This window comes from Cibotium barometz, chromosome 11 (assembly GCF_041138505.1).
Source record: "Cibotium barometz isolate CiBa-2024 chromosome 11, ASM4113850v1, whole genome shotgun sequence".
Taxonomy (NCBI): Eukaryota; Viridiplantae; Streptophyta; class Polypodiopsida; order Cyatheales; family Cibotiaceae; genus Cibotium; species Cibotium barometz.
The window spans coordinates 29,509,141-29,521,561 of NC_141056.1; the positions used below are offsets into that span (position 1 = coordinate 29,509,141).

Sequence of the window (12,421 nt, forward strand, 5' to 3'; positions counted from 1 at the left end):
TTAAGCATTGTATAAGAAATAGGCCACTTATGAGCCTTGGATGCCTGATCTACCATAGTTTAAGTGCGTGAATACTTATGACCTTATATATAAGTCATTTTCTCTCATAATGTAATATACTCTCCCACTGTGCAATAAAGTCTTGCTCTTACTAATCCTCTTGCTAATTACCTTCTATAATGCATGCTAGTGAGTGTGTGTGGGTCATTTGACATGAGAGAAAAGATACAGACAACGAGGCGGTGTGATAACGCTCTTGAGAACGGTGACGAAAATTGCTACCCACAAAGATGTGGAGCTCTTAGAGCAATGTACTTGAGCTCACCTATCGAAAAGATCCCCACAACAGTTGTAGCTTGCGGAGGTAAGCTCTCATGGATGTATTTCTCGGAATGACTGAAGGGCCATAATATATTTGGCACCACTATTAGAGATTGAGCTCACTCATCGAAAAAATCCCCACAACGGTTGTAGCTTGCAAAGGTAAGCTCTTGTGGATGCATTTCTCAAAATGACTAAAGAGCCATAATATATTTTACACCACTATGGGAAACATACCCTTTTGTTTTTTCTCTTAACCTATGTGTAACCCATTGTTCACTCTCTAGTAGTGGTTTTTCACAAAAAAAAAAGAGAGTTAATTTGATGGAGATTTATGGTACTCTTCCATGTTTTGAATAGAAAGTGATTAATCTTTATTTGTTATTGTGCTTAAATTGATTTATTTAGTATCCACATAAGTCAATCTATGCTTAGAATATATCATTTACATCACATTATGAGTTTAGTGAATGTTTAGCTCTCTTGTATTTTTCATAGAGTTTAGATGCTAATTTAATCTATGCTTAGAATACATCATTTGCATTACATTATGCATTAGGAAGCATTTTAATGAATGTTTAGCTCTTTTTTGTATTTTTCTCAAAGTTTAGATACTACTTTTTGTATATTCAATGCGTGTTCTTGTTTGCATAGATAAAAGGGTTAACATGCATTTTAGCTAGCTTAATCATCAATTAAAAAAAACCCAAATACAAACTTAATTTTCATTAAAAACACTAATTGGATTTTTTTGTATTACGAGAGTGATTAGTGAAGATAGTGTAAAAAACTCAAAATACATATTTTAGTGGTTTTTGGACTAGTGTGAGCTTATAATAAATGATTAGAAGTGCATAGAGTGCATTTTAATTCAACAATACACCAAATTAACCAAAAAAACCCTCATGAAATTAAAGAATTTAGCTCTTCTGTGATTTTGCATAAGAGGGTATTATGCAGTGTTTACTTTTTTGCTTTCTACTTTTCTTTTTGAAAAAACCTCATCTACACACACTAATTTGAAATTCAAAACCACCCCCTCTATATAAACCGAATAACCACTCACAAAACAAAGAACATAGATATTCATGCCATGAGAAAACATGTAAAAAATAAAAGATAATCACACCGCCGTAAAAACCAAAGTAATCATATTGCCCTCAAAACATAAAAACAAAATTAAAGATATTCACTATGAAAAATTCTAGTTTTTCATGCTTGAAAAACCAAAGATAATCATGCCACCGAGAAACTCGTGTTTTTAACACTTGAAAAACGAGAGATAATCACCTCGTTGCCAAAAAGCCCCCAAAAAAATCAAGCCGTCAAAAACTCCAAGTTCGTCACACGTGAAAGTCACGGATAGGAAAAAGGAAAAATAATCATACCGTGAAAAACTCCAAGTTGAAAGGACGAGGTAGGAAAACAAAGATAATCACGCCATGAAAAACTCCAAGTTAGTCATGTGTGAAAGGTTGGGGTAGAAATAAAAAGGTAATCACTCCATGAAAAACTCAAAGTTAGTCACATGTGTGAGCTCAGGGGTGGAAAAAAAAGGTAATCACACCATGAAAAATTCCAAGTTAGTCATGTGTGAAAGGTCTAGGATAGGGAAAAAAAAAAAAGAAAAAAAGATAATCAGGTCACGAAAAGCTTGAAGTTAGTTATGCCTGAAGGTTGGGTAGGGAAAAAAAGAAGAAAAAGAAAAAAGAGAGAAAAAAAGAGAATCATGATTAAAAAAACTCACAGTAATGTATAAAAGGTCGGGGGTAGGGAAAAAAAGGATAATCATGCAATGAAAAACTCCAAGTTAGTCATGCCTTGAAGGTCGGGGATAAGAATAAAAAGACGATCACGCCATAAAAAACTCCAAGTTAACCATGCATGAAAGATTGAGGGTAGAAAAAGAGGGGAAAAAAGATAATCACGCCATGAAAAACTTCAAGTTCGACCTTTTGAGCTCGTTTACCTATTATCCAAGTTGTTGGATCCCTTGAACCAAGGGCCTCAATAATGAATCTCTAGTCATGAGATTCCTTTGCAATGGTGACACCTGCACTTTCCCTTACTTAGGAGGAGGACTAGATCTTTCCTAGAAAGAATACTTACCAAATGGGTTTAGTGTTCTTAAGCCATCTAATCTATCCTAAACCTTATTCTCCTACAATTAACAAGCTTTCCCCACATGTAAGTTAACTAGGGTGTGTGAGATGGAAAATCAGGAAGCTTTACATTCTCATGTAAGGCTGGCTGAGTTCCAGAGAGAAATCCAAATTGTGCCGACTTTGGCGCATGTGGGATTTGCTTGGCCAAGTTTCTTTTAATGCTTGTTGGCCAAGTTAGTAGTCTAGTGGTAAGATGCTATAACCAAGGGGTTGTCTCCCCATGTAGGAACTATGGGGCTCTTGATAGAGCTTATCCTAAGCAAGGGCATGCTAGTTTCCATCTTCTTTCCCTTCTTGTATGAAAGTTGTCTACACAAATTTTCAAATTGGGAAGAAAGCTTTCACAAAGGGTAGAATCCCATGTTCGCCCCTGATATGACTTTTACTTATTTTTAATTATAAAAAAGGATATTAATGTCAGGGGCTAATACATGTGATCCCTTCAGTCAACAGAAGCTTTCGCTCTTGTACGTGAGCCCCAAAATTATCAACCACCATTATCTCAAAACACTTCTAGATGACTCTTGTAGTCACACTTCTGCACATGGATCCAAACCATGCAGCAGAATACGTGACTCGGAAATCAAAAGGTTGGAGAAGCAGAGTCTTGATGGTATATGCACGACCATCTGCATCACAAGTGTGGACTGTCTTGGAGACCAGCCTTGATAGTGTAAACAGAGTCTTGATGGTATATGCACGAACATCTGCATCACAAGTGTGGACTGTCTTGGAGACCAACCTTGATAGTGTTTTCTTAGAAACCTTTGGTGTTGTACGCAACTTGACTATGAGTAATAGCATTGAAAACTCCCAAAAGCAAGGGGGAGACCAGAGAAATCAAGCTTGGACTCGTACCCACAGGACAACCAAAACATCTAATACATGCAAGGGTCATTTGCAGATTGCTTGATTCTTTGAGAGCTTTGCCAGGGAGATTCAAAAAAGGCATGCATCCAATAAACATGATGCATGACCTAGAAGGGAAGGCCTACACAGGGATTTCATCACCCACAATCTAATGCAGTTTGTCTCTCCCACAAGATGAATGTGACACTTGTGACACATGGGATGGTTCATCCATATACTCCACAGGCAGTAGTTCCCACATTTTATGTCCTCTAGACACTTGGCTGAGAACAAGACTGCCCATGAACCATTTCCCATCAGGTGTGTGAATAACCTTAGTGTTGACGATGATGGTGTCTCTTACTTTTCACCCTAAAACAAATGTCATATACCAGTACACACGCATCAAAGACATAGAACACCCATTTCTGGAAATTATAAATTTCCAAGAGTGCACCAACTCTTACTCACGGTCTTTTTTGTAACACAGGAATCATATGGACCTATGACTCAAGACTTCTGACACAAACACACCATACCTAACAGTGTAACATGGCATATGCCATACAGGAATTCCATGTTACAATTAACACACTGCAACTATGCTGCAGTTCCTAAAGATAGCATTATGTTCTCAATTAATAGAAAGTGGTTAGGTATACAATGCTTGACCCTACAAATGTGTGGTGTGTATTATTAGAGAGAGTCCCAAAATATTAAGGCATATTCACAAGCAGCAATGCCATATGACTAGACTGCAGCATCTGGTTGATTATTTGGTGAAGTTTCTTCCACACAAGGTAAAGCACTTGCAGCCCCGCCAATCCTTTTCAATAGTGGAAACTGGGCCTGCAAAAGGACAAGTGAGCACCCTAAAACTGGCAAAGGACCAACATAAATGATTAAAGCAACTCTTAAGCACTCTTTAGTGTTGAGAACGTAAGCTCAAATCCAAACATCAGACATATTTCCACATGAGCGTTAAAAATGATTTGATGATGCTAGACATGATGAGATGACAAGGCGAGACATCAAACTTCATGCTGTTAACCCCATTTTGGGCTTAACAATGGCACTCCTACAAACAGGAGTAGCTTAATAAGTGTTATGTAACGGCACTATAAAGCACTTCGTAAAGTTTCTTCCACACAAGGTAAAGCACTTGCAGCCTCGCCAATCCTTTTCAATAGTGGAAACTGGGTCTGCAAAAGGACAAGTGAGCACCCTACTCAAATTGCCGAAGGATTAAAACAACTCTTAACCACTCTTTAGTGTTGAGAACGTAAGCTCAAATCTAGACATATGCCACATGAGTGTTAAGAAATGATTTGATGATGCTTGACATGATGACATGACAAGGCGATCTTGGGAATCAATGTCTTACCCGTGTGTGAACCCACTCTTATGAGTGTGGTAGTGTGTTTGTGTGTGAACCACCTCTAAGAGGGGTAAGAATATATCTAGATATTGTGTGCTTTGACATAAGCAATGATGTCAGAATCACATCATTGAGTTGTGTACTTAACTCACTCTCTCTCACTCTCTCTCTCTCTCTCTCTCTCTCAGATTTGTTCTCTCTTCTCTCTATCCTTTTCCGCACACAAAAGAGTCAAAGACATGAAGATCTTCGACCCTCCATAGCTGCAGCACTATTCTAACAGTTGGTATCAAAGCAGGACAGCCACAGGACAACTGGTGGGTGAGCCACCTGCAGCATTGCTTTGCCTCTCAAAGTTGCGCCTTGAATAGTTCCGCCCAGTGCCTCCCAATGTTGTTGCCACCGTGCCCTACTTAGTCTTCAAAATGAAGCGTATATAGCCCACAAATTGGGGCTTTTTTCCAATTTGATCTTTTTAGTCAGTTGAGGTCTCTAGCCCTACAGTTTTGAGAGTCATGGACTAATTGCCCTAAGCAATTGTTCCCATGGGCTACTTCATCGAAAACATTTAAGAACAAGAGTGTGCACGTGTGTGCAACAACTGTGTAAGGATTTTAATTTATTAAATGCCTAAGTTTTTATGTGTTAGTGTTGATAAGGGTTCTCTACCCTGGGTAGTCCCCCAAAAACTTGATTGTACCTATGTTCTTCTATGTGCCTTGTTTTATAGAAGGCTTCCTATTTACATTATCCCTATTAGGAGCTAGGGAAATGACTAAGCAATAATCTAAGCTTCGGTCATAAGCTAATTCAGAAAATAGCGTGGCATGGGAGGTGCACATGCCTAGGTTGCCTTTTTGCAGTGATATGATGGAGTTGGAGGTCGGTTGCTTCTTTTGCATTCAGGTCTCATTGCCTTCACTCCAAAGAGGGGTTTGTTGGGGTTTCGGAGCTCTCGTGTGTGTATTCACCGTGTATGTGAACAACTGTTTGTGTCCCCATGTAAACCGGCCTTGGTCTTCAGACGAAACCAAAGGGCGGTGCAAAAACAAACTTAACCAAGAAAAGGAAAACAAACAAGGGGAGCTAGAGTGCTCTTGCAGACAGTACATGGACACCGATTGGCCCCAAAACGTAGTGGCGCTCCTTGCGATATTTCTTTAATTGATTATAAGAGAGCTTTGATTAGAATAAGGTTGGGAATTCAACCGTCACATAGAACTCTTGAAGCCTGCAAAGACCCTGCATCATGGCTTCTTGTTCACTCGGCATCCACAAACAATTCCAGCTATTGCTCACATCAAAAGACTCTTTCACATTGAGTCCTGCATACAGAAGCTTTCTCCCATGATCAGGACTGACACAACCATCCATAGCCTCTCATCCTATGAACAACATCACTCCCTGACACATCCAATGTTCCTGCATCACAACAACGACTCCAAACTGTTTCCCAAAAGAGAACTCACATCAAGGCACAGCATACCATACAGTCGACACACCTGTACCAACCCTCTCTGCCTTCCATGGGTGCTATCCATCTCAGTCATGGATTCCCAAACCCCTGTCCAATCAGTAACAAGGCTGTAAAAAACATGTGTCAATCCTGTTCCCATTGCCTTCATGTGACCTATCTCCTGGAGAAACCAAAAACATGTTTCCTTGAGAAACCTATGACCTGTTTCTGCATGAAACCCTTAGGCCTGTTTCACCTTGAAACATTTGTCCTGTTTCCACACAGAACCATACACAACACCATTCAAAGACAGTGCCAACAACGGCATACATCCAATGACCTGTTTCCTCATGAAACATCTGGAAACATAGATATGCCCACAACTATAGGTCCCTTTGTTCCTTTCAAGCAGGAAGAAAACAATCTGCTCTATGAACATGCACCCATGCAAGCTTGCATCCCTTCCATGCCAGGAAACACATCCAAGTGACCTGTACTTGCAGCCAACCAAAACATCCCATAAACAGTCTCAAAACAGTCCTGGCTGTGCGCCTCCTCCAGCCCGCTCCTTCCCTGGGGAGAGAGAGATCAGCTGTGCACTTCCTGCAGCCCGACCTGCTGGCGAAGAGAGAGAAGATAGGAACCTGCAGTCCTGTGCTTTCCCTCCTACAACCATTTAAAGCTCGACCAACCTGCTAGTCCTCCCAGGAGAAGAGCATGTATATCTGCTGCATCTGCCCAACGAGCCCTCCCTGCAGAGCTGCCCGCTTTTCACCAGAGAGAGAGAGAGAGAGAGAAAGAGCTGCAGCCTGGCTACTCCTTTGTTCAGCCCACCAGAAGTGAGGAGAGGGAGGGGGCTGTGCGCTTCCTGCAGCCATGTATATCTGCTGCATCTGCTGCGTCTGCCCAACCAGCCCTCCCTGCAGAGCTGCCCGCTTTTCACGAGAGAGAGAGAGAGAGAGAGAGCTGCAGCCCGGCTACTCCTTTGTTCAGCCCACCAGAAGTGAGGAGAGGAAGGGGGCTGTGCGCTTCCTGCAGCCCGACTGCTGCTGTGTTCAGCCCACCTCCATCCAGTCCTACCCACGACTGCCCTCCATGCGAGAGAGAGAGAGCAAGTGAAAAAGCACCCTCGGCAAGCAGCCGACCTTGCTTTTTTCCCAATAGAGCAGCGTATCTCTGCAGCCGTCCCCCCTCTATGAGAAAAAGCACGTGTATAGTTTTAGCCCTGCCCGCCAGGAAAAACACCCCCCCCTTTTTTGCTGCAGCCCGACTTTTCCATAAAAAGGGGCTCCAGAATAGCTTATGAGCCACGATCCCTCCATAAAGGGGATTGGTTTCTAAAGCTTTAAATCCTTTGTCCCCCCCTTTTCACATGGGGTTAAGAAAAAGGTCCTTCAAAATTTTGACACCAAGTGTGACTGTTTGGCAAAAGTCCTACTTGCACTGAGGAATGTGAGTAAGCATACGATGAACTTAAGAAGGCCTTGGCAAGTATACCAATCTTAAGACCCCCAAATTGGAACCTGATCTTCCATGTGCATATTGATGCATCAAATTTTGCTATTGGGTGTGTGTTGGCATAACCAACCTACCAGGGGAGAACAAATTGGACTACCTTGTTTGTTTTGCAAGCACGCAACTCAATGAAGCTGAGATGAATCATACCACCATAGAGAGAGAAGGGCTGGCTGAGCTTTATATGGTAAAAAATACAAACATTATCTTTTGGCCAACAAATTCACATTCTTTATGGACCTACCTCAATCACACCTGTGAGAGCTTACTCTTCATTCCATCACTCCCGTGAGGACAAAGAATAGACCAAATTAATCAACATAAAATCCAAAATAGGTTAAGGTTAGAAGCAAGACTCCTAAACACCCATATAGCACATACAATCACTGAAAACAACTCAAATCTAACTCTAGAATACATTTCCTCAACATTCTATCACCAAGCATTGTTATATCTTGTTAATAAGCCTTGCATCACAGGTCGAATAACACGATGGTTGCTTCTACTCTTGGAGTTTGACTTCACCATCACTGTAAGAAAAGAAACACAACATGTTTTAGTTGATCATAAGTCACAAACTGTTACGTGTCTCATGTTAATCCTCTAGATTAGTAGTCTAATTCGATAGGATTAAGAGGGGCCTGGGATTAGGAGATAGATGGCTAACGTTATTATTAATAAATCCATGTGTACTGGCTAGTGGCTATTTATAACACTGTAGTTATTTATAGCAACAGTGGACACTATATAAGTGAAACATGGGTTATTGTTGTCATAACCTCACTATTGGACACAGTTCGACCAAGACTCCGGGTATGCATGTCCCAGAGCATAGATCGGCATGCTGAAGGACAAGCATGGATCTATGGGATTAGCCCCTGGTTTGGGGGTGGTTCGGAGGTGAGCTAGCCTACATCCCTCTCACAAAGTTTGTACTAGGCACCCCTATTTTGCATTTAGGAGATCCGTGGGATTGTAACACTCGGTATCAGAGCGTGATTTCTCAAATCAGTATGTATTTTATTTTATGCCCTTGTAGCAGCAGAAGAAACTCTTTGCCGTCATACTTGATGGGGTGGTTGTTTGGGGTGTGACTTCATCCAAGTAGATTTCCGTCTTTGGAGCGGAACAGTTTGAGTTTTTCTTCATAATTCCTTCTAGATACCTGATGGCTCGTTCCTCTCCATTACAGGGTACCACGGCTTTTACACCCATGGGGAGCAGACGTAGGTGGAAAAGAGAGTTGCTTGAGTATGTAGCGAGAAGCACATTGCTTGATAGCTTCTTGATTTGTATGCGCTCATAATGTCTTAGCTCAATAACTTGGACCGGAATTCTCCTTGATTGCCCAGACTCATGGTAGACTGATATGAAGGAGTAGATCTAGACCATTGCAAGGGTGATTTGAGGGAGGGGACCCACGAGTCATTGATCTCTTGGGAGTTTAACATGGAGATACACACCTTGGAGACATATCTTGGTGTCTCATTTGGTACGTGATATCTTACAGATTATTGTTTTGCATAGTTGAGTGGCTCTAGTTGTAGATGAGTGTTTTCCTTCTCGGTAAAATCCTTGACCGATAAAGAAGAATTTATTGTAGAGACCATTGACCAAAGAGAGCCTTCTTTGGCTGGTGTTGCCAAGGTAACCTTGAGTTTGTTTAGATCAACACTTGGATGCAGATGTACTTTGGTGACCAGATTTGTGACTACGTATAGTTACTTGTTACTTTCATGTACGATCATTTATCTTGCCTATTTTGAGTTAGGAATAGCAACCTTAGATCATGTATTTGATTGAGCACCTTGGATGTAGTGCACAAGATCTCAGTGAGGTTTGTTCAGTCATCTTTTGATAGAGAGTTTCCAGCTTTAAGCTAGGGATTCAAGGTAGCTTCATGTGGGTAGTTATTTTTTTATGAATTTTGACACACAAGGGAAGCATGTCTTGACTTTGTCGAGAAGATTATATTGATGAGGTTTCTTTGTGACCATGGTTAACTTATTATTGTCAGCATGGTAAGGATGGACCGTTGTGTCATATTTTCCTTGAGGTGCACTAAATTTACTCGTGATTAGACTAGCAAATTTGGGTCCTATAGAGTAGGGATCCCTTTATAGATTTACATTTAGGTTTATCTTAGGGAATTGGATCGGCACTAGGTTTTAGAACCGGAGTGGTTACCTTAGGTTGACAGGATATGCGGATGTGTGATATACACAGCATTGATGGTATGACCTGTACTTGATTTTCTAGAAGCCTTTAGATCACATATGTATTCTAGCCCAGGATCATAGCAAATGTTGGATGGCATTTGTTGTGGAGTCCTTGCATGCTATAAAGGTAGCGAGTTTTCCTTAGGGAGCATTTTGGGATGTACCTTTGTTTCATCTCAGATTTCGAGATGAGAAAGGGTACCTTTATTCCATCTCAGATTTTGAGATGAGAGAGGCTACCTTTGTTCCATCACTTATTATACGTGAGATGGGGTTCTTGTATAGAACTTGACTATCCAAGGATTCTATCTATTGGATGCGGCTTGAGTTTCTTTTTGGTGCGGTAGCTGCTTGCCACTTTATAAAGCTTATGGTGGTATTGTTGGACCAAAGAAAGGAGGTAGTATAAAATTTTGACATGGATAGGGGTCCAGAAGAGAAGCATATTTTATATTATTTTCATTGTCTCTGATGCTTGCTAGGGTACATGTACATCACATTCAAAGATATGATTGATACCTCTTTTTGGATGCCTCATCCGTGTTTCAAACACACATTGTCCAAGCTACAATCACACAGGAATCACTATAGATTCAAGCTTGGCGATAGAGCTTTCAAGCCTTGAAAATGTTCTGAGGACGGAACATCCACTAGGCAGGACAGGATGTTAACCCCATTTTGGGCTTAACAACGGCACTCCCTACTACAAACGACAGTAATAAGTGTTATGTAACGGCACTATAAAGCCTTGTATATATTAAGAGAAAAGCTCGCAAATGACCAAGCTTAGTAGATTAGGCTTAAGTTTCGATGTCCAAGTGTGAATAAGGGCCAGATATAAGTGAATTTCTTACAATGCAAACACAGAATTCTCCTTTGTGCCAATTGAGTCTTGCTTATCTACTTGCTCTCTTGTCCTCTTGTCTTGTGTGCATGAGAGAGAGAGAGAGCTGAGAGTAGAGTGCATGAATCTTGGTGCATGTGCCTCTTGTTTGTGAGAGAGTGAGCAAGAGTGAGATAGGGGAGTCCTTGCAAGGAGGTGAAGCTAACTTCTTGGAGGTGACAAGGAGAAGATTCAAGAGATTGGAGCTAGCAACCACTAGTGGTGCTTGGAGGTCAAGGAGATCCTAAGCCGGAAGCAATCTCACCATGGTTGTAGTCTGTTGCACTGTCTCCTAGAATGGAAGAGTTCTTAAGAGAGTAGAAATAGTCCATAACACATGCCAAGGATGCATTTCACATCCATTGACATATCGGCAGCTCATTAGTTCTAAGATTCAATCCATTACTTTGGGCAAGTTAATTGGCAAGTTATTAATGTATTACAAGAGAGAGTCTCGAGTGTGAAAGAGTCTGTGAAGGGAGCCTATGTTCATACCCACCAAACAAGTGCAAGAAGCTTCATGGGTACCATGTAGTGCCAAGGTGCGCCAAGAAGCCAATGCTTGTCATTTTCAAATCCTTTGGGAAATGGAGACTAGCAATAACATGCTAAGAAGCTTCATGGGTACCATGCAGTGCCAAGGCGCAACAAGAAGCCAATGCTTATCATTTTCAAATCCTTTGGGAAATGGAGACTAGCAATACCATGCTTCTTTTAGCAATTGGATAGCATGTGATGGAAACAGACTAGCAACAACATGCTTCTTTTAGCAATTGGATAGCATGTGATGGAAACAGGCATTACCATCGTATAAGGGTGTGATTATCATCAAGTACATAAAATCCTTGCATTAGCTTGTAACTCACGAAAACATCCCCGCTAGTCTTGATTGTGGGAATGTCAAATGATAGCGGAGGTAGTTACGGCTAGGGTACAAAATTTTCCCTCGAACCAGGATCCTTGTCTTAGTAAAAAGAAGAAAACATCTGGAAAGCCCATTACAACCCTCGTATAAATGCAATAGCAGAGAAGAAGGGGAGGCATGCCGCACTCCCCCTCCATGCCTGGTTGTTCTCAGAAAGAGACTGAGAGAAGAGGGGAGGGGGATTGGGACCAAGTAGTGCCAAAAGATACCATCCTCATTGCTGGACACACAAATGTTTGGGGCTCCAAGTGTGAAGAAAAACAAATCCCTCTCCTGCATGGCCCGGGAGCTTCCTTAAATATGATCCCACTGAGAGTATGGAGGAGCTCAGTTCAAGTGGCTCCAATGACCTCTGCCCCAGAGGTGTCATTGTGCCCTTGATGGTCTCATGCCAGAATCCTCTCTAGATCTTCCATGCTGCAGTGCAGTCGATCATCAACTCCCAGCTACGTTGGGGGGTCATTGGAAGCCAACGGTATGCTAGAACCTGGTGTGTTGCCATGATGGATATTTCCTCTTGCAATAAATGGCAGGACTCACACGCCATCGCACTTCAATTGATAAAGTGCTTGTCCAGGTGGTCCAGGGTGGTCCAGGGTGGTCCAGGGTGAGCATGAGTAGGATCCTGCAATAGAACTACTAGGCAACCTGGCAGTCTCATAAGCAATGGTGTTGAGACTCGATCACCCGTCACCAGATTGGCACTCACG

The 12,421-nt window shown here is 41.6% G+C and overlaps 1 protein-coding gene across 3 annotated transcripts in view; it reads right to left on the reverse strand.

The window, feature by feature from the left end:
* Window positions 1–3,745: 3,745 nt before the first annotated feature.
* The window catches only part of LOC147634022 (glutathione S-transferase 2-like), a 123,565-nt gene continuing 114,889 nt past the window's right edge, over window positions 3,746–12,421 (reverse strand). For 2 of the 3 annotated variants that reach the window (XM_086805124.1, XM_086805125.1), the window contains one exon: window positions 3,746–4,184. In XM_086805124.1, the coding sequence (XP_086661250.1) occupies window positions 4,086–4,184 (99 nt within the window). In that variant the 3' untranslated portion in view covers window positions 3,746–4,085. Of the gene's footprint in view, window positions 4,185–4,434; window positions 4,538–12,421 lie in introns of those variants that run through there. The other variant, XM_086805123.1, reaches the window with a different exon arrangement.